The sequence below is a fragment of the Nicotiana tabacum genome, chromosome 13, assembly GCF_000715075.1.
Source record: "Nicotiana tabacum cultivar K326 chromosome 13, ASM71507v2, whole genome shotgun sequence".
In the NCBI taxonomy this organism is placed as follows: domain Eukaryota; kingdom Viridiplantae; phylum Streptophyta; class Magnoliopsida; order Solanales; family Solanaceae; genus Nicotiana; species Nicotiana tabacum.
In genome coordinates, this window is record NC_134092.1 from 115936579 (window position 1) to 115961594 (window position 25016).

Sequence of the window (25016 nt, forward strand, 5' to 3'; positions counted from 1 at the left end):
TGTGGTGGATGTCGCTATTTCAGGTTTTAATCTGGCAATACAAGAAAAACATGATATGCGTATAATGGAAATCATTGAAGGATTTAAATTGTTCTGAAGCATATTAAGGTTTCCAAGAAATTTATTAAATAAAGCTTCAAAAATCTTTATACGGATTGAAACAATCAGGGCGCATGTGGTATAATCGCCTGAGTGAGTACCTATTAAAAGAAGGGTACCAGAATGATTCAATTTGTCCTTGTGTCTTTAAAAAAAAGATCTTGATCTAAATTTGTTATAATCACCGTGTATGTTGATGATTTAAATCTTTCCCAGCCACCCGAGTAGCTCCATCACTCATCATCCAACTATATTCTCCCAATGCTACTCCCAGATCTTGGAAAGACAAAATTTTATCTTGGTCTACAAATTGAGTATATGAAAGATGAAATTTTTGTCCATCAATCAACATACACTAAAATGATTTTAAAGAGATTTTATATGGATAAAGCACATCCATTCCGACCTCATGAAAATAATGAAGAGTTTCTTGGTCCCGACGTACCATATCTTAGTGCCACTAATGTATCTTTCTAACATTACAAGGTCTGACATAACTTTTTCAGTTAATGTCTTAACAAGATATAGCTCTGCTCCTACAAAGAGACATTGGAATGGAATCAAACACATATTGCGGTATCTAAAAGGGACTACCGATGTGGGATTATTTTATGGCAATGATTGCAGTCCTGATCTTGTTGGTTATGCCGATGCTGGGTATTTATATGACCCACAAAAGGTTCGATCTCAAACAACCTATGTGTTTACATATGGAGGCACTGCCATATCTTGGCGATTGACTAAGCAATCAATCGTGGCTATTTCACCTAATCATGCTGAGATAATTATTCGTTTTGCAAGTTGAGAATGTGTATGGTTGAGGTCTATAATACACCTTATTCGAGACAAATGTGGTTTGAAGTGTGACAAACTAACCACAATTTTGTATGAAGATAATGTAGCATGCATAGCCCAATTGAATGGAGGATTCATAAAAGAGGATAGGACAAAGCACATTTCACCAAAGTTATTTTTCACACATGATCTTCAAAAGAATGATGATATCAATGTGCAACAGATCCGTTCAAATGATAATATAGCTGATTTGTTCACCAAATCTCTACCGACGTCAACCTTCAAGAAACTAGAATACAAGATTGGGATGCGAAATCTCAAGGATGTGAATTGATGCTCTCATCAGGGGGAGTTAATACGCGTTATACTCTTTTTCCCTTACAAGATTTTTTTCCTTACAAGGTTTTGTCTCACTGAGTTTTCCTTTCAAGGTTTTTTTAACGAGGCAACCAAAAGACGTATTTCTAAACATGTGTACTCTTTTTCTTTCACTAGGATTTTTTTCCCCATAGGGTTCATGTTTTACTAAGTTGCTTTTATTTTGTAACAGTTATGCCTTTTTCCTTTACGCGTATGGTGTTTTTTTGTTTAGACGACGTCTCAGAAATAGCATCTCTGTCATCCTAATTTGTCGGCGTCGCTGTGGTTATACCTGATCTGCTCACCAAAATTTAGACCAAAAAAATCCATTACAGGGAAATCAAGGAAAGGCTCCTTCAATTTTATTGAAAAATAATCTAGAGTATATTCCCAAGTGAAGGGAATTAGACAAGGTAAGAAGCAAAATACAATGTCATTGCACCAATTATTTAATGAAACTACATAACTTTGCAAACCTCTACAAATAATAGCAGCTCGTCAAAAAAACCCTGCATATATAAGATTTTTACACAGCCTATTTGAGAAAAACTTTAGTACCATGACATGTTGCTCAAAATCTAAATTATCTCCTAACTTAGTTCTCCTTTAGCTCCCCACAATCTTCAATGGAGACAGTGCATGTTGTTTTTCCACTATCTGAACCCACATTTTCCATTTCCTTGACAACACTATATCCGTCTACAACTTTGCCAAACACGACATGTTTCCCATCAAGCCAAGGCGTTGGAACTGTGGTGATAAAGAACTGAGATCCATTGGTGTTTGGTCCAGCATTTGCCATTGAAAGGAGGCCAGGTGTAGTGTGCAACACACTGAAGTCCTCGTCAGCAAATTTTGCACCATATATTGATTCTCCTCCAGTCCCATTTCCTCGGGTGAAATCTCCACCCTGGCACATGAAGTGTGGAATGATACGATGAAACACCGAACCCTTGTAATGTAATGGCTTCCGTAACTCCCCAATCCCTTTTTCACCGGTGCAGAGAGCACGGAAATTTTCAGCAGTTTTAGGAGTCTTATCTTTAAACAGTTCCATCACAACTCTCCCGGCCTTGGCCTTGCCAATCAATATGTCAAAGAAAACCTTAGGATTTTTCGCCATAATTACTTTTAAACCTGCATTATAACATGCATACACCAGTTACTACGCTCTAAAAGAATATTTACTGTGACAGCACAGAAGATTCTCATATAACCTTCCATGACAAAAAACAAAACAAAGGGAAAAAGAGGCACAAACTGTCTGAACAGATTAAAAAAGAACAAACATACGTAAAACAATCTTATGTCAAATGAGAATATAATCTACATATATACTCGGTATTAAAATTTCTTTCATTAGTTCCGTTAAGGGGGCTCAAAAAAAGTTAAAAATTAAAAAGGATTGTGGTCAATGGTAATTGAACCAACAACCTCACAAAGCACCTTGACCACTGAGCTATGCTTTTGGGTTGTGGCAAGGGGATTCAAAATGTAATATATAGAGGCACAAAATGGATTTTAACTTATATGTAAAAGGTATAATTTTCCGAGAAGGGGGTTCAGGTGAATACAAACTTATAGCATCTCTACCAAGAGAAAGATATCAGATATACAAATCCTACCACTAAGTATAACTAGACAACAAACTAGATGGCACCCATGCTCATTTTTTCACAACATGGCTATATCAGTCACAACAATGCTCGACTCGTGCCACAGATAACAACAAAACATCCTAAGTCCCCGCATTAGCTACAAGATCATAACACAACATTGCATTGGGGACAATGAAAATAACACCCAAAGCAGGGGTAAATACAGTTATCTGGAAGCATATACACACACGGTTTTTGGCTCAGACTATATATACAAATTCATCAAAATATATATATTTATACTAAGTTCACATTAACCATCACAAAGTAGTAATGAGTGCATTGTTACTCCACATCCAATAACTTAAAAATCTAAATAGATAACGAATTCAGATTCAAAAAAATATATATTTCACATGAAGTATAACAAAAATGTCAATCACATAACGAACCCTCCTGTGTAATTGCAACAAATGCAGATCAAGAAGACACCAATAAATGGATTAGTTATATGAAATTTCGATATAGCACAAGTTTTGAGCTCACACAGCGTTTCTCAAAATTCTGACTGTGAAGCCTTCGATATGTGCTTCTTCTCATAAATAGGGATAGGGATTATCAATAAAAGAGATGCTTTGGGTGAAGAAGACGAGTGACATACCTTTGGGTGCAGAAGAAGATTTAGGAGACAATTGCAAGTGAGTTAGGGTTTTAGCAAATTTATAGAGAGAGGCATGTGATTGGAGATTAGGGTTTAGGATTTTAATTTTTGCATTGGCTACCCATGTAGTTTGAGATCTTTACACATTATTCCCAACTTTTGTTTGCAATTGCGTAACACGAACATTTTGCTTTGCCAGTTTTTTTGGAATTTTGAGTTCTGCCCCAAGTCCCCCAAAATATTTTCTTTGTTGGTACAAGACAGAATCTTTCAGTCTCCCCCTCCAAAAGTTTTTTCTTCCAGTACATTCGTCCCAAAAAAATGATAGTAGGATTTATAGGAAGATTGATCATTTAATATTACTGGAATTCACATTTTTTATAGTTAAAAATGTTTAAAATATGCTTCATCCCCACAACTAGTAACAGTGTTATTCTTTTCGGAAAAAAGAAATATTTTTATTTTCAGTGTATAATTAGGTTCTCGCGCCTTCGAAAAATGAACTCTGGCACCTTCTATATGAAATTGCACATAGTTGCAACGCACGTCATGAAGCCTAATGTGCAAATCCACTTCAATTGCTATTGCTGTCTATTGGTGAGTTGGTATTGCTATTATTCTTCTAAAATTGGCAATTTTCTATTGTGAGTGACATCGGTCATAGGAATGTTTTAAGTATTTTCAACACCTAACAGCGTAATATTTCATTAAGACACACAAGGCTACGAAAAAAAAAAGGATGATAGTGTCACTTTTGCTCACCATGGAATTCATGTACTTCTCATATTTTTAGTCCTCTTTCTCAGAGTAAATACAATCATAACTAGCAAAGACTAATTTTGCAACCAGATGTGCCTTTCTAAAGATTTGCATTACAAGAGAAATCAAATCAACCAAGCCACTGTTGACACTTCCGATCCCCACTGCCTCCAACAGCACGCCGGATGCTGATCTTCTCAGTTGCATATTTTGCCTGGAGATGCTCGAAAGCATTTACATCAAGTTTCCCAGACACAGATTTCCCTTGCTTCCTCCGAACTTGCTGTTCACGGACAGAAGCCCAAAGTTTCTCAATAGCATCCCTCTGTCGGGAGGTAAACCTTGAAATATTATCAAATGCATGCTTGACTAAGATGTCAATAGCTGTTTGGCACCTGACAAATAGAAGTCACAACCTATGAGAAATCGTAAGATAATAGCGTATTTGACATTTTAATTAGCTGAAGGACATAACAAAGCTTTAATAGTCCATAGATACTCGACCATGGGGTTCTGTAACGGTTCGCGGCAATTTCTAAACAGGAAATCAAGGCTTCTCGCTGTGATCTCAGGAATCTCTTGGTTTCTTCTTCTTCTTCTCCTTTTCTTGCTTTAGCCAGGGTCACCCTCTTCCCCTTTGATTTGTCGTCTATTTTTGATGTGCTCGGAATCAAAGCATCGAGTCCAAATGGATCACTCTCTTCTTTATTGCCCGTCGGGGCATCTTCATTCACAGCTTCTGTCTTTTCTTCTAAACAAGCAGCCTCTTCTACATCGTCATCTTCAGTTGCCACAGGAAGATTTGAAATTGCTTCTTTAATTCTCCCAGTTGCTTTTGAAAACTGTAGTGCAACACAGCAGATAAAAAAACAGAAGATTAAAGACTATCAGAATTACAGATAAATGGAGGAAACAAATTTTAGGACATGTTTACAGCAGAGTAACAAAATTTGACCTAATTGGCCTAAAATATGTCACTTGACTCAATTTGGTTTAAGTATCACTCTTGACAAAAAACATCCTTCAAGTAGGCCAAAAGCGATAAATTTCTCTCTCCAAACCATCAGACCATCAAACCTAAAGGGATTTTGCACATGTGCTGGTCATGTGACCAGATGAAAATAACCTGTCTCTATTTGTTTGCCTTAGATTAGCAATATGGATGACATAGTCAAAAGAATCCCCAAAGGTGATGGTAGTCAATGAAATTGAGGTTGTCCGCAAAGAGTAGATGGATTATCAGATCTTCATGTACGAGAAGCTAGGACCAGAGAAGAACACTCCATCTATATATGCACTTCACACAAACAGCAGAAACAGTTGTGTCACATGATTACTAATAAAGCATCAAGTACCAACATTCTGCAATTACACAAGATAATCAAATACTTTACTTTGTAATATATGCTGGTGACAAATAATGAAAGTACAGCTACTGGAAGTGAGAAATCCTTCTGAGGGGTAGATAAGCAACGCAGAACTGATACGGTCTGAGTACAGCAACAACAACAACTACTACGCCTCAGTTCCAAACAAGTTGGAGTCGGCTATATGAATCATCACTTCACCATTTAAGCTCAACTCATGGCATCATCATACCAAATAAAATAAAAGTGAAATTAAGTTAAATATAATAATAGAAGTTCTCTAACTAGAGAAGACTAACACTTATTTCCAACTAGTAGATATCATCTATATGGATCTTTTTCTTCCATTGTGCTCTACCCTTAGCTAAATCTCCATTGATTCCAAGAATTTATAGATCTTTCAAGACAACTTTCTTCCATGCGATTTTAGGTCTACCCATCCCCTTTTAACACCTAAATTCACCATGATTTCAAACATACGGACCAGTGCATCTATAGGTCGATGCAGGACATGACCAAAATATCTCAAGCGACCTTCTCTACTTTTATCCTCAATGCGTGCTACTTGCACCTTCTAGTGAATGCGATCATTATTAGTCTTATCTAATCTTGTGCACATCCATCATAGCATCCATATCTCTGCAACACTCATCTTGTGGATATGTTAATATTCACCTCCATATAACATTAACATTGTCGGTCTTATAGCTATTATATAGAACTTATCTTTCACTATTTGAATAATGGTAAGTTCTACAAAACAATTATAAGACCGGCGATGCCATATGATAGTGAATGTTTTACGGTCTGAGTAACTTTTTCAAATTAAGTAGTTTACCCATTGAACTTGCACCAAAATCCCTTTGACATACCTTTTTTTTTCACGGAAAACCTTTTACACACCCAACCTTTTAGAAGTGTGTCTATTACACCACTTCGGTGTTTGATCACATTTTCTTAAAGATTGCTATTACACGCGCCTATCAGTGCTCGACACGTGTCATAAATCAAGAACAATAAAAAAAAGAAAAACAGAAAAGATCCCCACCACCCCAATTTCGTCTTCTTCCCCAACACCATTGACGATTTCCTTAAAACATGCTGAAAATTTGGTGATTAATTTTGATAAATTAAAAAAAACACCCTTGACATGTTTGAAGCTTTGAGTTTGAGCTCGAATCTGAAATTTGTTATAAGGATTTGTGATAGATGTTGTTGAAACTTGTTAAAAAATGGTCGAATGTAAAGTTAGGTAAGAAGGTGCTTATGATGGAAGGGTTGGTGGTAGTGTAGTGGTGGTGGAGAAGATAATGGGGTCGGGAAGATGAGGAGGGGGTGTTCTTTTCTGTTAATTTTCACGCACATGTTTTATGTGTAATACCGCGTGTGCCACGTAACAAAAAAGGTGTGCAATAGACAGACTTCTGAAAGGTTGGGGTGTAAAAGGTTGGGATTTCGGTGCAAGTTTGATGGGTCACTATGTATTTTACCTTATTATTACTATTATGGATAAAGATTCAAACATGTTAATATCATAGTGGGTGAGAAATGATTCTTAAATTTTTCTAAGCTATCCGTATACAGAACATTATGATCTGCTATAGAAACAGGTCAAATCTCAACAGCATAAAATTGAGCTGGTCCTGAAATCATTGTAGTTAGAAGTCTAAATATAACATACGATGATTCATAAGTGTCTTGGAGAGTCAAAGATATTGCAATAAACAGGAATAGAAGACGTCGAAATAAAATAAAGTGGAATAAAGGAAGCTAACCAGTCAAAACTACTAAAATCGCATTAACTCACACCAAGTCCACTAATAAGGATCATCGAAACTATTCTTAGTCTCATTTGGACCTGAGGGATGTGATGGTGTTATTTCAACTCCTAGCAGTTCTTAGTGTCAATGTTTTTCTGTTTTGCTTTTTGCTTTTTAAGATAAGTCAGTAGAAAAAATTACTAGAGCACGCCCAACATGCATCCAATTCTGCTCCTTCCACTAAAACATGCAACGGCTTTAAAGATACCTCTTCTTCAAATCTATACCTAAACCAGCATTAAAATTCCATTATTTAAAATTTTTGCAGTTCAGATCAATCTTGGTTGGAGCAATAAATCTTTTACATGCTAATTGATATTATCCATGTTTGCGAACAAGAAGTACCTACTTAAGGATTCAGAGTGTTTCTCATAGAAGTTGTCAGACACCAAGATGTCACGTAGCTGCTTTCACCATAAGAAAATAATATGCAGTTTAACCACATAATTGAAAACAGTAATAGCCCTTGTTTGCCATGCCAACTGCCCAGCAGAGATATATTAATGTTCATCAGTTAAAGCTATTGAAATACAGGAAAGGAAACAAAAGGAAAGGACCAAGAGAAGAAGGTACAGTTTCAGATTTCATATAGGTTATTAATCTTCACTATATGGTGTCAATCATAACTCGCAGATATCATCTTTCATTTTGCATGTGGAATAAAACCAAAAGGGTAGGATGCAATATGTCCATTTTTGCTTCTGAAAACATGCTAATTATGATTGCTTTTAGCCACCGGCATCTAAAACCCCTGTTGCTACGATACAATAAACTCATAAAATTCTTCATCAACCCTTAAATCTGAGAAATCTTAAGCAACTGCAGAATTTGCCAAAAAAAGTTTGCTCAATGGTGTGAAAGGAGAGGCTCAGTTGATCAGTAATATTTTAGCAAAGTCAATTCAAATGTCACTTGCACTCTGTTTGCTGTTCTATCCTTCTCGTTTTACAACAAACTTAAATAAAACTGTTCTGCTCCAGCCAGAAATTCGATTGAATCAAGAAACCTTAACGTTCAACTATAAGGTCGAGTAGCACCTCGCAAGTGCCTCCTACGAACCTAGCACTTTGTTATTACAGCCCCTCATTGGCTCATTCTGAGGTAAAGAAAGCTTACAGGACTAGTTTTCAGACAAAGACCAAGCTGAGCTGGATCACTGGCTGTTCGATCTTGCTAAACTGGGTGCCAGTTGTTTTCGAGCTCGAGATCAAAATTGTAGAGCTCATTTCATTTGGCAGTCAGCCTATTCAAGCCAAGCAAAAATGTCTATAAGGTGAAATCATGCTCTTACTAGTCTCCTAGCTACCCGTTCTACATTTTGATTCAGTTACAAAATGTAGCAGTAATACTTCCATCTCAATGTTTCGATGAGCTTGTCATGGGTTCATCTTTCTTATGGGATCCCTAATTCTGATTGATAACCTAGAAGCTTTTTTTTAAACAGTTTTTAGATTAGAAGCTTTCTTTTCTCACCTAAATAGTTTGCAAGACCTCACTTTTTTTCTCTTTGTAAATTAACTTCTTTTTTTTTTTTTTTTTGAGAATGGTAACTTTGTAAAAGTACATGTTTGGCAGTTGGAGAACCTAACACTCTCTCGACTTTCAACAACCATTTCCTTTTGAATCAAGCATGCAATTCCAGACTCCTTACTCCCTACATGAGCAAAAGCATTACCATTTTGAAAAATCCAGAAACTTCATAAAACTCCTCACTGAATTAAATAGTAGGCACGCAGTCTATAACCCATCATCAGATCAAATTGCAAGGAATCTAAGAGTAAAGAAGAGCTTCTCATTGAAGTGCCTTCATAATACTTAACAAAATGAGCCTTGGGGTTTGCTCCCTTTCAAGGTCTCAAGTTCGAAACCCACTGGGTGCAAACAATTTCTGAGGGCCATCGGACTGGGTAAAACCTGAATTAACCGCGGTGCACTTGCGGGAAACTCCTTGCCGAGGGCCTGTGCACCCCCGGGATTAGTCGGGGCTCAAAGAGACTCGGACACCCGGTGCAAATCAAAAAAATACTTAACAAAATGAGTGCCTTCAAAATGGTTGATCTAATTCCGGAATAAAAATGCATGAAACTCTTAGTAAGAAACTAAATAGAACTCGGTTGACACAGAGGCACTTGCATGTTGCAAGTAAAATGAAACGAAAGCATACCACGAAACTGTCATCGGTGAAGAGGTCATTTGCCACCACCGCCCTCATGGTCCATGTAGTTATCATATTTTGCTGTTTCTTCGAAAGACACTGCAAATGAAAAAATTTACAATCAAATAAATTACACTATAAGAAGAATCAACCCACACCGCCTGTAAACAAATGATGCACTGCTTACTTCAATTGTATCTTGCACAGCCGAGAACAACTCATGATAATCTGCTCGTACAGAGGGCTCATTACAGGTGGTGAGCGATGACATTGCAGCTTCAAGAATGGCAAAGAAATGGCCACTAGTTGCAGGCTTTACACTGCCAGCCTGAATCAGCTGCAACACAAGCTTTGACGCCTTACTGAACTTTGGAATGTTCTTTATATGTGATGCTATTTTTTGCATGGCTTCAATAACTTGCATCTCCGAGGCATCCGTGGTTGTTTTAAACCTCAATCGTTTTTCAGGAGCAGAAGCTGCAAGTCGTCAACAGCCACTCAATACTTCACCCAACTCAAATATTCACCATACAACAATAAACAAGTAGTAACAATTTGTAGGACTAGGACCATGAACGAGAGAAATGCTCAAAACATGAATTGCTAGAATATGTGTCACAGAAAAAGGATAGATCAATCCATGAATTACACCTCAATCCAAAATAGTTGGGTAGGCCATATGAATTATATATGGCCTATTCCATTACAATACTAAAACACAACAATACAACTACTATTACTATTACTACACCTCAGTCCCAAACAAGTTGGGTCTATATGGATCCTCACTTACTCCGTTTATATCATCTCATGCCAATGTTATGCAGATATAAATTAAAAGTAGTAGGAGATCTGTATATTTTCTAAAGGTTATAAACCTCTGAAAGGTTAAACCACTCCTAGAAAGCAGAAGAGCTACAGTAGCAGTGCTAAAGCCTAAAACATTTACTCGACTAATATAGCCTATACACAGAGACTAATTTGCTTCAGCTTTTATCAGTAGAGTAATAGGACGCAACAATTGGATTGAGATTGCAGCCTTTTCTAGCTCCCAATTTCAACTTTTTTGTCAGTCACCAAAATTGACCTGAAGACTGGAAAATTAGAAAAAGGAGCACCAAAACAACCCGAATTGAAGTAGACAAACTTAAAATTGAACTAGTCACCTACCTATTTGATCATACTTGAAACAAAAAACCCCAGAAAGTTAGAAATTATTAAGGGTAAGAACAGAAAATTGACCTACTTTTAGGCTGTGATTCAGCAGGTGGTTTGGAACGTTTGAGGGCACTCTTCAGAGCAGGAGGAGGGGGAGGAGGAAGTGAAGGCTGCGGTGGCGGTGGTGCCGCCGAAGCCACCGTAGGAGTAACGGCGGAACCGTTGGCGGAAGTTAGTGGCGCTGACAGAGGAGGCAAATCTTCAAACAGGTCTCCGGCCATTTTGTGATGTTGTGAGGTTTACTGGGCGCTGTGCCCAGGAGAGAGAAAATTATTACTACTCCGGTACTACTTATATTAATAACTAATAAGTGGTACTACTATTAATTGTACGAAATAAAAGTGTATGTAAAAACTATAGTGATATTTATAAAAGTGTATGTAAAGACATTTAATATATGTGTAAGATAAAATCGGTTCATATTAAATACTCGTATAATAGAGCGACGCGTGAAACCGTTGACAAACGGAAAGCGAGACAGGTGGAAACCAAGACCGGGACACCAACTTCCGCTGGCACCGGGAAGCCCCCGAAGGGAATATTTCTAATGAAGACAAATGAATGCCTGCCACCCGATAACATTCAATGAAGAATATTCTGCAGTATTAAATACACAATCTGTTATAGAGAAATTTGGCATTCATAGCCTCCTGTTACACATTGTTCAATGGCCCTCATGATTGTCATTTAAGAGGGACTTGATCCTAGCACCTTGTTCCCTAGGTGCAACTATAAATAGTGATTTCAACAGCCATTATAAGGACACGAATTTTCTAACAAACTTATGCTACACATTATTCTAAGCTCAATAACACTGTATTTCTTGTTTATCGATATTCTTATTATTGCCCTTGGAAACTCCGGAACCAAGCTATCTGTTGTCTTATTTCGATTTCAACGCTAAGTCTTGTATTTTTATTTAATTTATTCATCATTTTGGGATCAAATCGATTCGCTTGTCTATAAACCACGTACAAATTCAACTGTATCATTTTACGGTAAATAGTTTGGCGCCCACCGTGAGGCTTAGACAGTTGCATAACTGAGTTGATCTTTGCATATATTACTAACATGTTTAATTCTTTGTTTCTTAGCAAAAAATCGTAAGAAACTTGCAGATAAAGGTGTCAACATTACACACAACGTTGAGGCACAAAGAAAAACGCCTCGACACGAAGATTCGATCAGTGATACCCGCAACAAGGAAGACGTAGCCGCGCCGGTCCATGGCGGGAAATATCTACGACACGTTCGAGAGGCAACTCATGAAGATGCTGAAGACGAGCACGTTGTGGAAACGGTGGGAATCCTAAGGGAGCAACAAAAGGCTATTATAGGCCATCTCTCGCGACAAGATCAGGTCATGACAGAGTTGAAACAAGCGTTGTTGGTGCTTCCAACAACGCGAATGGAAGAGGTCTGATTACTCTCGGTGCTCCCGCAAACCAAACAGCACAAAGGGTTGACAACAACACCCCGAGGGGTGAGGTCGACTTCGACAGGGCCGGGGGGAACGATAGCGGATCTGGTAACAATAACGGGAACGATCCTTTTAAAACCGAATTCATGCAGTCTATGAGGAAAATAAATGCTCGAATGGATCAAATCTTGGGCGCACCGCCAGTGTTGAAAGGACTGGACTCAAATAAGTACACCTAGTTGCCATTTAAACCGAGCGCGACACCAAAGTTAATCCCGAAGTGGTTCAAAATACCAAACGTGCCGAAATATGATGGGACTTCGAATCCTCATGAGCACATTACCAACTACACAATGGCGGTGAAAGGAAACGACTTAGCTCTGCATGAGATTGAGTCAGTCTTGTTGAAGAAGTTCGGGGAGACCCTTACAAAGAGGGCCCTAACATGGTATTCACTTCTACCCGATCACTCAATAGATTCCTTCGAGATGCTCGCGAGTTCTTTTATCAAGGCCCATGCCGGAGCCAGGAAGGTACATGCCCGAAAGGCTAACAAATTCATAATTGCGCAAAAAGAGTTCGTGACCTCATTTCAGAAGGAAATGATGATGCTACCGACCGTTCCAGACGAATGCGCAGCTGAGGCATTTACTAAAGGGCTGAATTCGTGGAGTTTTGATGCTTCTCGAAAACTGAAAGAAAGTCTGCTCGAGTTCCAGGCGATAACATACGCAGATGTCCACAACTGCTATGAATCAAAGATACAAATGGAGGATGACTAGCTCGGTTTCCCTGCATCAACCAAGGGTCGGGACCGAGAGAAGAATAAGGAAAAATTAAAGGATAATTTTGACACAGATCGACGTTCTTATAGAGGCCAATTTTTGCCTTATGAAAAGGATGAAGGATGCGGTAGAGGTTTTCGGTCGGCGAATAGGTTCGCTACTGATAGGAAAGCTAATCATGGCAGGAATAACAGATTGTTGCAGGACAAAGAGATTTCAAGCTCCCGGGATTCCACCTACCCTAGATTGTCCGAGTATAACTTCAATGTCAGCACAGTGGAACTGGTAATGACGATGAGGAACATTAAGGAAGCACGATTTCTGAGGCCGATAAGATCTGACCCCAATCAGAGGGATCCTAATCTATAGTGTGAGTATCATGGAACTAACAACCATCGGACTGGGGACTGCCGACATCTGCGCGAAGAGGTGGCGACATTGCTGAAAAATGGCCATCTTATAGAATTCTTAAGCGACCAGACTAAGAATAACTATAGCCGTAACCGGGATAACGCGGAACCCTCGAAAGCAGGAGAAGATCCTCCTCGTCTAACGATCAACATGATCTTCAGTAGGGAACGAGATTAATGGTGTAACGTTTTTGGAAGCGGAAAAAATAAAGGTATCAGTGACCCATAACAAGAGACTCCGGGAAGTCGCCGAAGACGATATCACCTTCACGGAGGAGGATGCAGATGGACACCTACTACCACACAATGATGCCCTAGTAATTTATCTTAATTTTTTAGATTTTAAAATTAAACATATTTTGGTGGACGCATGGAGTTCAGCAAATATTATCCAATGGAGAGTGCTGGAACAAGCCAAGCTAACTAGAAGCATCACTCCGGACATAAAATCTTCTCGTCGGGTTCAACTTAGCAAGCGTGATAACCCGATGGGAGATATTGCTACCCACGAATGCCAAAGGGGTAATAAAGACGACCCTGTTTGAAGTAATAGACGGCGATATGGGCTACACCATTATTCTTGGAAGGCCATGGCTACATGAGATGAAGGTTGTTCCATTAACATACCATCAACTTCTGAAATTCCCAACCCTAGAGGGTATTAAACAAATAAGAGGAGATCAACTTGCGATAAGGGAGATGAACGCAATCTCGGTTTCCAATACTAAAGGGAAGGAACATGCGGCATAGCAATTACATGAGCCGACGCCTGCTCCCAAGCTGAATCAGTAAGCACAAACCAGGAGTTCACTACACCAAGTTTCAGTATCATTTCCCTCTTTAAAACGATAATTATTCCTTTGCAGTATTTTTCTAACGACTTCATCTCCCTCTTTCTATCTTCAGCAAAAGCAGAAAGTGTGGGGAAAAAGTTAAAGTAATAACAGGGTAAAGAGCATTGGAACATCATATACCTCTTGCTTCCTAAATATTATAAATTTAATGGATCTATATGTATATAGAGGAATCAAGTCCATGTAATTCGAGCACCCTATGAATCATGCATCGACCATATGTGGATTCAGCATTGACAAATGGGACGTAATGAAATATTTCAACCACTACATATTCTACGAATGTGTCACCTAGTACATATCTTATGTGCTTAGAGCGTTCAGCGTATAGATTGAGGTATAATATTTATTGACTGGGCTCCTTGCTAGACAACAGTGCGCAAGCATTCAAAATTTGCTATCTAAACCTTGAATATTCCACTGAAAACCCTAAAGCAATGGCTGTCATGTAACAACCAATTTGACATATTTGAGATACGGTAAATAAGATTAGCACCCAAAGCGGCTATTAAAAGTTGAAATCCAGTATTGTCAAAGGCGCGCTTAAGCTCTGAAGCGAGGCTCAAAACATATTGAGCTCTTTGCCTCGCTTAGCGGGTGCTTCAGTGTCTTCCTCAAGGCTCTAAGGCATTATTTTCCTTGCCAATGAGCATAATCCTGAAGATGTAACATGAAACAATTGATATTCACTTAATCGTAGTTATTTTTTTTAATTTCTTTATTCACATATTTGTTATTCATGCTTATAATTATTAATCTTGAACTATATATACATATTTGTATTTTTTTCGCCCTTGCACCCTTTTTTATTTAAAGCTCACACTTTATTTTCGCTTTGCGCTTAAAGCCCCAATGGACCTTAGAGCTTTTTTGCGCTTTTCGCTTTTGATAATATTATGAAATCCATGATACGAAAGTGCATTGAGATATCAGTGCACTGGAGGAAAATGAATTCATAAGGGAAATATTTTCCAAATATTTAAGCCAACCAAACATAGAGAAATTTAAAAATATTTTTTGGAAAATATTTTCCTTCATACCAAACACACTCTTAAGGTTTAGAAAAAAGGGAAAACACCTAAAATCTCCCAAAGAAAAAAGAAGACATGGAATGGAATCATTTGGAAGATAATAAATAAGAGGAAGAAAATGAAGGAAGTTGAGTAAGTTGACATGATCATCAGAGAACCTCTCAGAATGGGAAGAAATGGATCCAACAGAAGAGCATTCAGTTTCACCACTACCACTCGGACTCTTCTCCGATGCCTTCCTCCGCCACAACTAACTCCGCTGGTCCATCCAAAGGAAAATTACCTCCTCATTCCTCTTAACCACTTTGCGCTCCTCGATTTTCTGGTAAAGACCTGCTTCAACCTACTTAGGAAAGTAATCAATTAAAATCATATGTTAGGTGTACCGAACAACGGCTATATCAAGCACGGGAGAGACGCCTTTTTCTCTCATATGTTAGGTTTTAGTTTTAATGATGAAAAATAATATAATTACTTTTGGTGTAGGGACTCAAGGAAATCAACCAAAATCGAAGTGCACAAAGAGAAACAATAAAGGCTGAAGGAAGAAATCAATCAAAGATTGATTGAAGCATTCAAAAGAAAAAGAAGCACTGACGATCCGGCGAGATAATCAATCCGAGATTGATTGAAAAGTTAAAAAGAAAAAGAAGCATTGAAGATCCGGCAAGATAATCAATCAGTAGCTATTACTGGAAGGACCCAGAATTAAGGAGTAAATCTGACGCTATCAAGACTTAAAAATGGAAAGTTGTCTAAATCCTCACATCAAGGAAGAGTTAAGGGAATTAACCTTATTCTTGGAAAGAATGAATTTCTTTCCAAGGATCAAATCTCTTGGGTTGGCAAATCTCTTTAGTAACGGTCTCCTACAAAGTATTTATACGCAATCTTAAGTCTTAGAGAGATCTACTTTGATCAAACTAATTACCCTCTTTTTGTTCTACTTCAAACAAACATTGTAGATCTACTAGATCTATTGTGTAACAAGTTAGAGAAGAAAGAGAGAAAAATACTGGTGAGGCATTGTATCAAGAAAAGACGAGTGACATAGAAACTGAGTTGTTGGTGTAAACTACACCATTCACTTTGTACTCAAGAAACTCAATCACTAAAAGAGAACTCCCTTGCAACCCAAGGGGACTGGACTAGGATTCACATTGAATCTGAATTAGTATAAAAACTCCGGTGTCTTTAATTCCTGCACTTTACTTCTGCATTTTAATTCTGCACTTCTTATTATCTCGTTATTACATCTAGTCGACTAATTGGAAAATCAGTCAACTTATAATAATTAATTTTAAAATAAGCAATCCACCCCCCTCTTGGACTTTCAATTGGTACCAGAGCAAGGCTCATATTTTTCTTTTGCTTAACAGCTTGTGAGAAAAAATCATGGCTAATTAAGTTATTGTCGGAGCATTCTTCCAAGAAGGAGCATCGCAATTAAGGACACCATATTTCAATGGACAATATTTCTCTCACTGGAAAGTATGTATGGAAATATACGCAAAGTCTTATGATGTTAAGGTCTGGCGAGTTATCAAAAAGGGGAACTATCCTCTGCCAGCTGTTGCTCAACCACCTGATGATCCTGAAGATATAGATGAATATACTTCTGAACAAATGACAGTTGTGCAAGTTAATGTTAAAGCAAGGAATCTACTTTATAATGCTGTAAATGGTAAGGAATATGAGAAAATCTCCGGTTGCGATATAGCCAAAGAGATGTGGGATAAACTTGAAGTTACTTATGAAGGAACCAGTAAAGTGAAAGAAATCTATATCAACATGTTGGTTCATGACTACGAACTCTTCCAGATAAAAGAAGGAGAATCCATTGAAGAGATGTTTGCCAGATTTAGCAAAATCAGTAGCGATCTAAAAGCTTTTGGCAAACCATACTCAAGTGATGATCAAGTTAGGAAAATTTTGAGAAGTCTACCCACTACTTGGCAGACAAAAGTGGTTACACTTGAATCACAGGATTTGAACAAATTATCATACGATGAACTTCGAGAAGAACTTTTAGCCTTTGAGAAAACTCATCTCAAGAAAACAAACCAAGAAGAAAAGAAGAAAACAGTTGCTTGCAAGGCTACAATTGAAAGAGCAGACAATGATATTGATGACGACCTTGAAGCTCTTCAAGAAGAAATTGCCGTGGTATCAAGGAACAAGGATGATTTAATGAGGAGATACAGGAATACTAGAAGAGGTAGGATACCACCCAGGCGAACTAGGCAATATAACAAACAAGACAAAAATGATGGCAAATGCTATGAGTGTGGAAGATTTGGTCATGTTCAAGCTGAGTGTCTTGATCTTAAAAGAAAGGTTTCCAGAGGTTTTAACAAGAACAAATCATTTGGAAGCTGGAGTGATGAAAACAGTTCAGAACACGAAGAGAGAGCAAATCTATGTTTCATGACAATTCTGGAAAATGACATGAACAAACTCTCAGGGTGCTGGACAGACGAGGACACTTGAGATGATGAATGCAAAGATGACAATGAGAACTGTTTCATGGCACGAGGTGAAACAAGCGAGATAAGATCTTATAACTGTGAAAGATGTAATGAATTACAGGATATTCTTGACCTTACTTTGAAAGAGTCTCAAAAAATGATGAATGAACTAAAGAGACTCAACAAAGAAGTAAAAGACTGAAAACTCAAGCTTGAAGTATACGAAATTGAAAAAGAAGTACTTCAAGATGAGTTTCAGGAATTGCAAATGCAACTCAATGGCATGGGCAAATCCACCAGTCATAGTTCTGTTAAGTCGAACCAGGTGACTTACAAGTCAACTCGAGAAGGACCAGCCAGAACAGATTCCACTAGTACTAACACAAATGAAAGATCCAAAAATGGATCAGGACTTACGTGCAACTACTGTAACAAAAGTGGACATAAATATTCTTTTTGTCGATTTCGCAAATCAAATGTCTCAGGATGGATTTGGAAACCCCAAAACAATCCTGAGACCAGTAATACTAACCAACAAGGACCCAAGCAAGCTTGGGTACCTAAAAGGAAGTGATAATTATGTTTTGCAGGAACATCACAGAAGGAGTCGCAAAGGAAAATGGTACTTAGATAGTGCGTGTTCCAGTCACATGACAGGTGACAAAGACCTGTTTAAAGAAGTTACAAAAATAGACGGAGGAAATGTCAAATTTTGTGATGACTCAAAAGGAAAAATAGTCGGTACCGGAAGAGTTCCTTTCAATAATAACTATGATATCACTGAGTTTTGTCTTGTTGACAGACTTAACTACAATCTTCTGAGTATAAGTCAGCTATGCGACTCACGGTATGAAGTAAAGTTCAAGAAAACATGATGTGTTATTGAAGATGAGACAGGTAAAATAATCCTCCTAGGTAAAAGGTATGGAAATGTCTATATTCTTGATAGTTTTGAAAATATAGATGGTCATATTTGTTTAACATCCATATCTGACGATCCATAGTTATGGCATAAGAAACTTGGTCATGCAAGCATGCATCTGATAGAGAAACTTTCCAAGCATGATTTAGTTATTGGTTTACCTAAACTCAATTTCTCTTGAAATCATGTATGTGATGCATGTCAGATTGGTAAATAAACTAGAAACTCTTTCAAAAACAAAGATATTGTATCTAGTTCAAAGCCCATGCAATTGCTTCATATGGACTTATTTGGACCCACTAGAACTGCTAGCATAGGAGAAAAATGATATGCCTTTGTTATTGTTGATGATTACTCACGCTTTACTTGGGTGATTTTTCTATCTCACAAAGATGAAGCTTTGAAAAATTTTGAGATCTTCTTATAAAAGGTCGAAAGAGAAAAGGGATATCTTATTACAACAATTCAAAGTGATCATGGAGGAGAATTTGAAAGCAGGGCATTTGAAGATTTCTGCAATGATCAAGGATACACTGTCACGCCCCAAACTTGAAGAGGCGTGGCAGACACCCGGTGCCGTACTCGGCCCGAGCGTACAATTCTATAACTGTGAACTCTGGAGGGGTAATCCTCAACCTAGGCCGATGAGGCCATATTCTGAATCGTCTAAAAATAACGTCTCTCTCATCTGTGGGGTAAACATACCCAAAAGCTGATATATATAATTGTGCAGGCCGACGAAGCTGCCATGAACATCTACTGATATACTCCATGAACATCTACTGATAAAAAAGTATACATGACTCGTCTACAAGCCTCTAGAGATAACTGAACTGTAGCATGGTCAGGACAGGGCCTCGACCTACCCATCAAACCTGTATATATAAAATGGACTCCAAGACCTAGACCTGGTAACTCCGAGGAAGTGGAGCTTACCAACCAAGCTAATGTTTGACTCTGTCTACTAGAATGTTTGTCCAACTGTCAATCAAGACCTGCAGGCATGAAATACAGCGTCCCCAGCAAAAGGGACGTCGGTGCAAAATAATGTACCGAGTATGTAAGGAAACAAATAACTGAAAGCTGAACCTAAACTGATAATATAATAACTGAAAGTAACTGGAGTCAAAGATAATCTGAAGATATGCTTACCTGCTGATACTGATTCAACTCTCTCAATATAGTAAGTAAAATAATTGTCCGGCCTTATAAGGCTCGGTATGTGTAACTGCTCTGCCGTAGTAGGCTCTCTCATATGCGCTCGACCATACTAGGCTCTGTATCAAGGCCATTCTGGGCTCGCTCATAGGCGCTCGGCCACAGTAGGCTCGGTATATAACTTACCATCTGATCAGAGATTGCCCAATAGGGGCCTGCCCATCTATTATAGCTCGATGGTAATGAAAATACTATAATACTGTATATATAGGCTCTCTTCTCTCTTGACTGGAAGAAGACAATACTCCATTAAATATGAAATCCTGATAAGGAGAATACTATAATTTATGAGACTAGGATAATGTATATAAATTCTAGAGTATGAACTTCTCTTTATACCTCGTTATCAAACACATGTAATTACGAGATCATGCCAAAATAAAGGAAAGGTTTAGCCTTAACATACCTTCATGATATCTTCCTTATTACTCAACCAAGCTCGACATAACGTCTTGCGTCTACAACAAGTGAAATGATATTGTCGTTAACATATAATGTCGTACCATCGTATTTGGCTAGTCGTATGGCTTAAGGAAAATCAGGCAGCAACTCCCCTATTTTTAATACATCCCAAAGACCACTAAGGATCATCAACAACCCAACAACAATAGCTATAACGAACAATAGCAACACCAACAATATAATCCAATATGAGTTTCTCCGATTATCTTAACAATCATATTGAGCGGCAATCTCGTTTTTACTCATAAAAATATATAAATTGAATCCAATTATTATTCCATAAATTAGTTTACAACCTTCAGAATATCATACTTATATGTACCATATTATTTCTAGTTAAAAACATCCACAAAATACCTTCCAAAACAGCCCCATACGTCTAGCACCTTAATCTTTATCGTCAATCACCTATTTTTCATCTTTTTTTCTTCAATCAACTTAATTAACACCTAGAAAAGCTTAAAAACATCAGTCACAACATTATCAAATTATTTTTCACAATTTTCAGCCACCACAAAACATATATTTAGCCACAAAACAGTCCAACCAAAAAGACAATTGTATCCTATGTTCCTTCAAGTGCATCTTATGGTTTTTCACTCAAACAACACAACCAACAAAAAATTAACCTTAGGCAAAATCAAGAAGATGTTATACATACCTTGTACAGTATCTAAAACTCAAAACCCCATCTCAACTTAGCTCACAATAGCCCTCAATCATACCACAACACCATAGAAGCATTCTCTTGTAGTCTTTAACATCTTTGATGATGATTTGAGTTGTTGTTTCCTTGAGTTTTGTTCTTGTGATCTTGAGATATGTTAGGGATGATTTTGGAGATCTTGAGATTGGTTTTGTGTGAGTAACATATGTATTGATGACGAGATATAAGGGGATAAGACCACCGCCTCAATTCTCCAAGCAGGTGGGTAAGTTGCATGCTTGACAACTTGAAGCAGTGCCATTTCAGACACTTGTATCTCTCTACTCCGATATCGTATTGACAAACTATTTTCAGCGTTGGAAACTAGACACATAGGGCTTTAATTCCATATAAATATATCCATGTAATTCTTAATAGATTGGGATAAAACTGCATCGCAACTTGGCCTATAAACCTGCCAGTTTCTCCGAAGTGCGGCGACGTGACTTGCCGACCCTACTTTAAAAATCCATATTTCTCTACCCCAATGTCGTATGAATATATGGTTTGGACCGTTGGAAACTTCATTTTTTGAGACGTCCCAAAATGACAACCTAAAGCTTACGAATTTAATTTCTCAAAATGCCTCGTTACAAGGCAAATCTTAACTCGATTTTTTCGTAAGTTAAATTCAATTTTTCTCAAACATTATATTTTATATCCAAACATCATATATAGTAATATTATGACTTTACACTCATTAAAATCATGATTAACAAGTCTCATATTCATTATACATCACCTTAGGACGTATAGGGTGTAACACCAAACTTGTCGACTTTCGACGAAGCTTATTTTCTTCAATTGGTTTAGCTTCTAAGCTTTCCAACCCTATTGGTACTCGTTATTCATGATCTTAAATATTTATAACATCCAAGGCAACATGATTAACTTACTTTATATGCTTCCAAATATAATCTTATTTCTGAGCTTACATCAACTGACTTACGACGTATTCTCACGTACAAAAATATGGGATGTAACATCACTCCCTCCTTTGAAACATTCGTCATCGAATGTTGACTGATGCACTTATCTATCTCTTAAGAAATAGCTCTTACCAATACTTTAATATTTTCCTTTCCATCTAGGCAGCTGTTCTGTGAATCAATCCAAATCACAGGGCATTCTCCCCTTAGGCCTCTTTATCACACCACAACTTGTGGTCTGAATTCTTCTAATCTCGTAACTGTTACTATCTTCTATCATGCAGTCTATACGACTTTTTTCTTGGTATGTGGTCCTATGAGACTCTTCCCTCCAGCTTTTAGCCTATCTCTAGGTCTTACTTTGTGAACATATATAGAATTATGACAAGATGTCCCTATGGGCGTCTATGGATTTACTATATCTACGTAGGTCATACTATACCATAACTCTCACTTCAGTTTATTGTTACTGAGGTCTGCTACCAAACTCCAGGTTACTCTCATTTCTTATCCCATATATGTAAATCTATGACCTTTAATGCTTACTCATTACTATTCATCTTAAGGATGACGGCCTAATCTCATCTCATACTCTATAACTTTTATCCATCCATTGTTGATTCACCTCAATATTGATCTATAATTTACCACTGATAACTTGACCTCTTATGTAACACTGCCTCTAGGTCTCACGTCTCATCGGGGAATATCTGAAATGATTAGACTGATCTACCTGAGGCCGATACTATACTTCCATAACCATATTTCATAGCATCTCAATATGATTCACTTACGTGGGTATTTTAATGTTGTACAATTCTTGAAATCCCCTTTTTTCAAATTATTACTCAATCGAAGGCCCAAACGTCATCCTTTATCTATCACAATTACACCCTTATTCTATTACCATGGCATCATTCCATCTCTTCTAAATGCTATTAGTCTTAGACTCATTTGAGTTCATTCAGGCTATACTGAACTTTCTATAACTTAAAGAAACCATCAGCTATTTTGTTTTTCTGGGCTTAATCCTGAGGACTTATCCATTCTCGTCACCTTCTCACTCGCCCTTCCTTATCCTTACTCTTGTCTTCCTAAAACCTTGTCGCTTTACCATACTTTAGCTTACGACCTACACATATCTATTTATATTATTCGTAACCTTCTGCACTTGAGTATCTCGTACGTTGTTCACATTTACCTTACTTACCTTAAAATCTCGCATCAGGTCTTCTATCTCTCTTATGACCTTCCTTATACATAGGTATAATTCACGTCCACAACTTGAAACTCTATTATAATACTTGCACCTCTGGTGCATATACAATCCGGTGAGAGCTTCATACTGACTTCTTATGAGGCTGGTACTTCTTCTAACTTGCTTTATCGTAGAGCCGTTATAGAATATGGTTATTGTACTATCTCTCTTGTACCTCTGATATTAGAGTAATTCTGCAATGTTCAAAATTATGATTTCTATAATTTTCTGGGTCCAATAATCAGACTCCTGATTTACTTAGTTGATGTAACTCTTTAGTTTCTTGTTCCTTCTTATCAGCCTTTATGTAGGCTTAAGCCATCTTCTGGTCTGCGGCCCATGGTATTAGTTATTACTTTAGCCTTTCATAGACATTATGGAATACCTGTGACATTATCATCTAACAATTCAATCATTTGTCTATGATCTAGACTAAATTTTTTTCTTTTCTTTTAACTTATACCGGAGTCTTCTACGGCTGTATGATTGTCAACATATATGTTGCATGGATAATACTCCGAAATCTTAAGTGCGTTCATAACGTAACTAATTCTGGATCATTGTTCAAATAATTCCTTTTGTTTCTTCTCAGATTTCTTTAAACGTAGGCTATAACTTTTCCTAGTCTTTCTGCCCCTTGTAGCATGCATACTCAGCTTTTCTTAGTTCCCACACATGACGGAATTTCCGTGCAATTCACATGATCTCGAATCCTACTTTCTTATAGAGTGCATACAATGTTGTAGTGAGACTGTTATTACAAGACCATTTCCTCTTTAGGTCACTGTGCTTAGGTTGAAGCTTTCTTCCTTATTTCTTTAACTAGTCTTTTATTGTAGTACTTAGGGAGGATCCTCTGACTCTTGTAAAGTTGCGAGCTTATTACATTGTATACTCGATGTAATTTTTTTGATGTCCTTCCTCGCCTATATTTATCCGTAGTTACTTACCTTCACGCCATTGTGCTTGTAGGGTTGCTTCTGAACTGATATTTTGACTGTCTTCACAGTGGTACTCTCTTTTATTTCCGTAATACTCATACGGTATCTTTAACTACCCCAAATCCTATCTGAATATTTCTCAAGGATCACGATGTCATATCTGCGAGACTAAATTCCCCATGTTGGGGTTCACTGTGTTTATCTTGCATGATCTATTGATTTGTCTGTATCCTCTTGTCTAGCCATAACTAGACTCTTCCTGGATCAACTACTAACTACTTGTTAGCCCATTCTCATATCAATATTCCACGTAATCTTTCTTGGGTCATTTCATTTGTCTTAACTTACGTCTCACACTGGCTCTTTATCTATCAATAACATCTCGGGGAGGAACCCTTACTTCCTCTCTTTGATGTCGTTTTTGCATAATGTTCTGGAATTGTAGCATATTTGTAGGCTTTGAATAAGTGCAATCTCATCCCTTTCTCATTTTACCATTCCATAGTTACTAGAACCACTTAATTCTGACTTAATGTCATATCACTCCATATCCCCCCTTTAGGGGAGTACTAAGAGTTGGAGCCACGAGGATCTACCTATAGATGTTTTACCTTTTCATAGTCTTTTCACATTATTGATGATCCTTACTCGCCTTGCGGTAATCCTTTTGTACCAAGGATAACAAAATTCCTTACTCGCGAGGGTGACACTTAGTATAACTGGCCCATATAGTCTCTTAAGCTTAACTTTGCTCACATTGCTTGCTTTAGGGAAGCGTCT

At 37.7% G+C, this 25016-nt stretch overlaps 3 protein-coding genes across 3 annotated transcripts; 1 reads left to right on the plus strand and 2 right to left on the minus strand.

Moving 5' to 3' along the window:
* Positions 1 to 1594: 1594 nt before the first annotated feature.
* On the minus strand, positions 1595 to 3724 carry LOC107781297 (peptidyl-prolyl cis-trans isomerase CYP19-3-like). Its single transcript, XM_016601984.2, has 2 exons — positions 3514 to 3724; positions 1595 to 2391 (listed from the first exon to the last, which is right to left on the minus strand). Exon 2 carries the CDS (start codon positions 2375 to 2377, stop codon positions 1850 to 1852), a length of 528 nt encoding a protein of 175 aa, XP_016457470.1. The 5' UTR covers positions 2378 to 2391; positions 3514 to 3724; the 3' UTR covers positions 1595 to 1849.
* A 541-nt stretch (positions 3725 to 4265) lies between these two features.
* On the minus strand, positions 4266 to 11146 carry LOC107781298 (uncharacterized). Its single transcript, XM_016601985.2, has 5 exons — positions 10861 to 11146; positions 9802 to 10091; positions 9624 to 9713; positions 4777 to 5114; positions 4266 to 4667 (listed from the first exon to the last, which is right to left on the minus strand). The coding sequence occupies exons 1-5, from the start codon at positions 11051 to 11053 to the stop codon at positions 4403 to 4405; spliced, it is 1176 nt and encodes a 391-aa protein (XP_016457471.1). The 5' UTR covers positions 11054 to 11146; the 3' UTR covers positions 4266 to 4402.
* Positions 11147 to 16829: 5683 nt separating this feature from the next.
* On the plus strand, positions 16830 to 17822 carry LOC142168314 (uncharacterized). The gene has a single exon (XM_075228977.1). It carries the CDS (start codon positions 16830 to 16832, stop codon positions 17820 to 17822), a length of 993 nt encoding a protein of 330 aa, XP_075085078.1.
* Positions 17823 to 25016: the final 7194 nt, after the last annotated feature.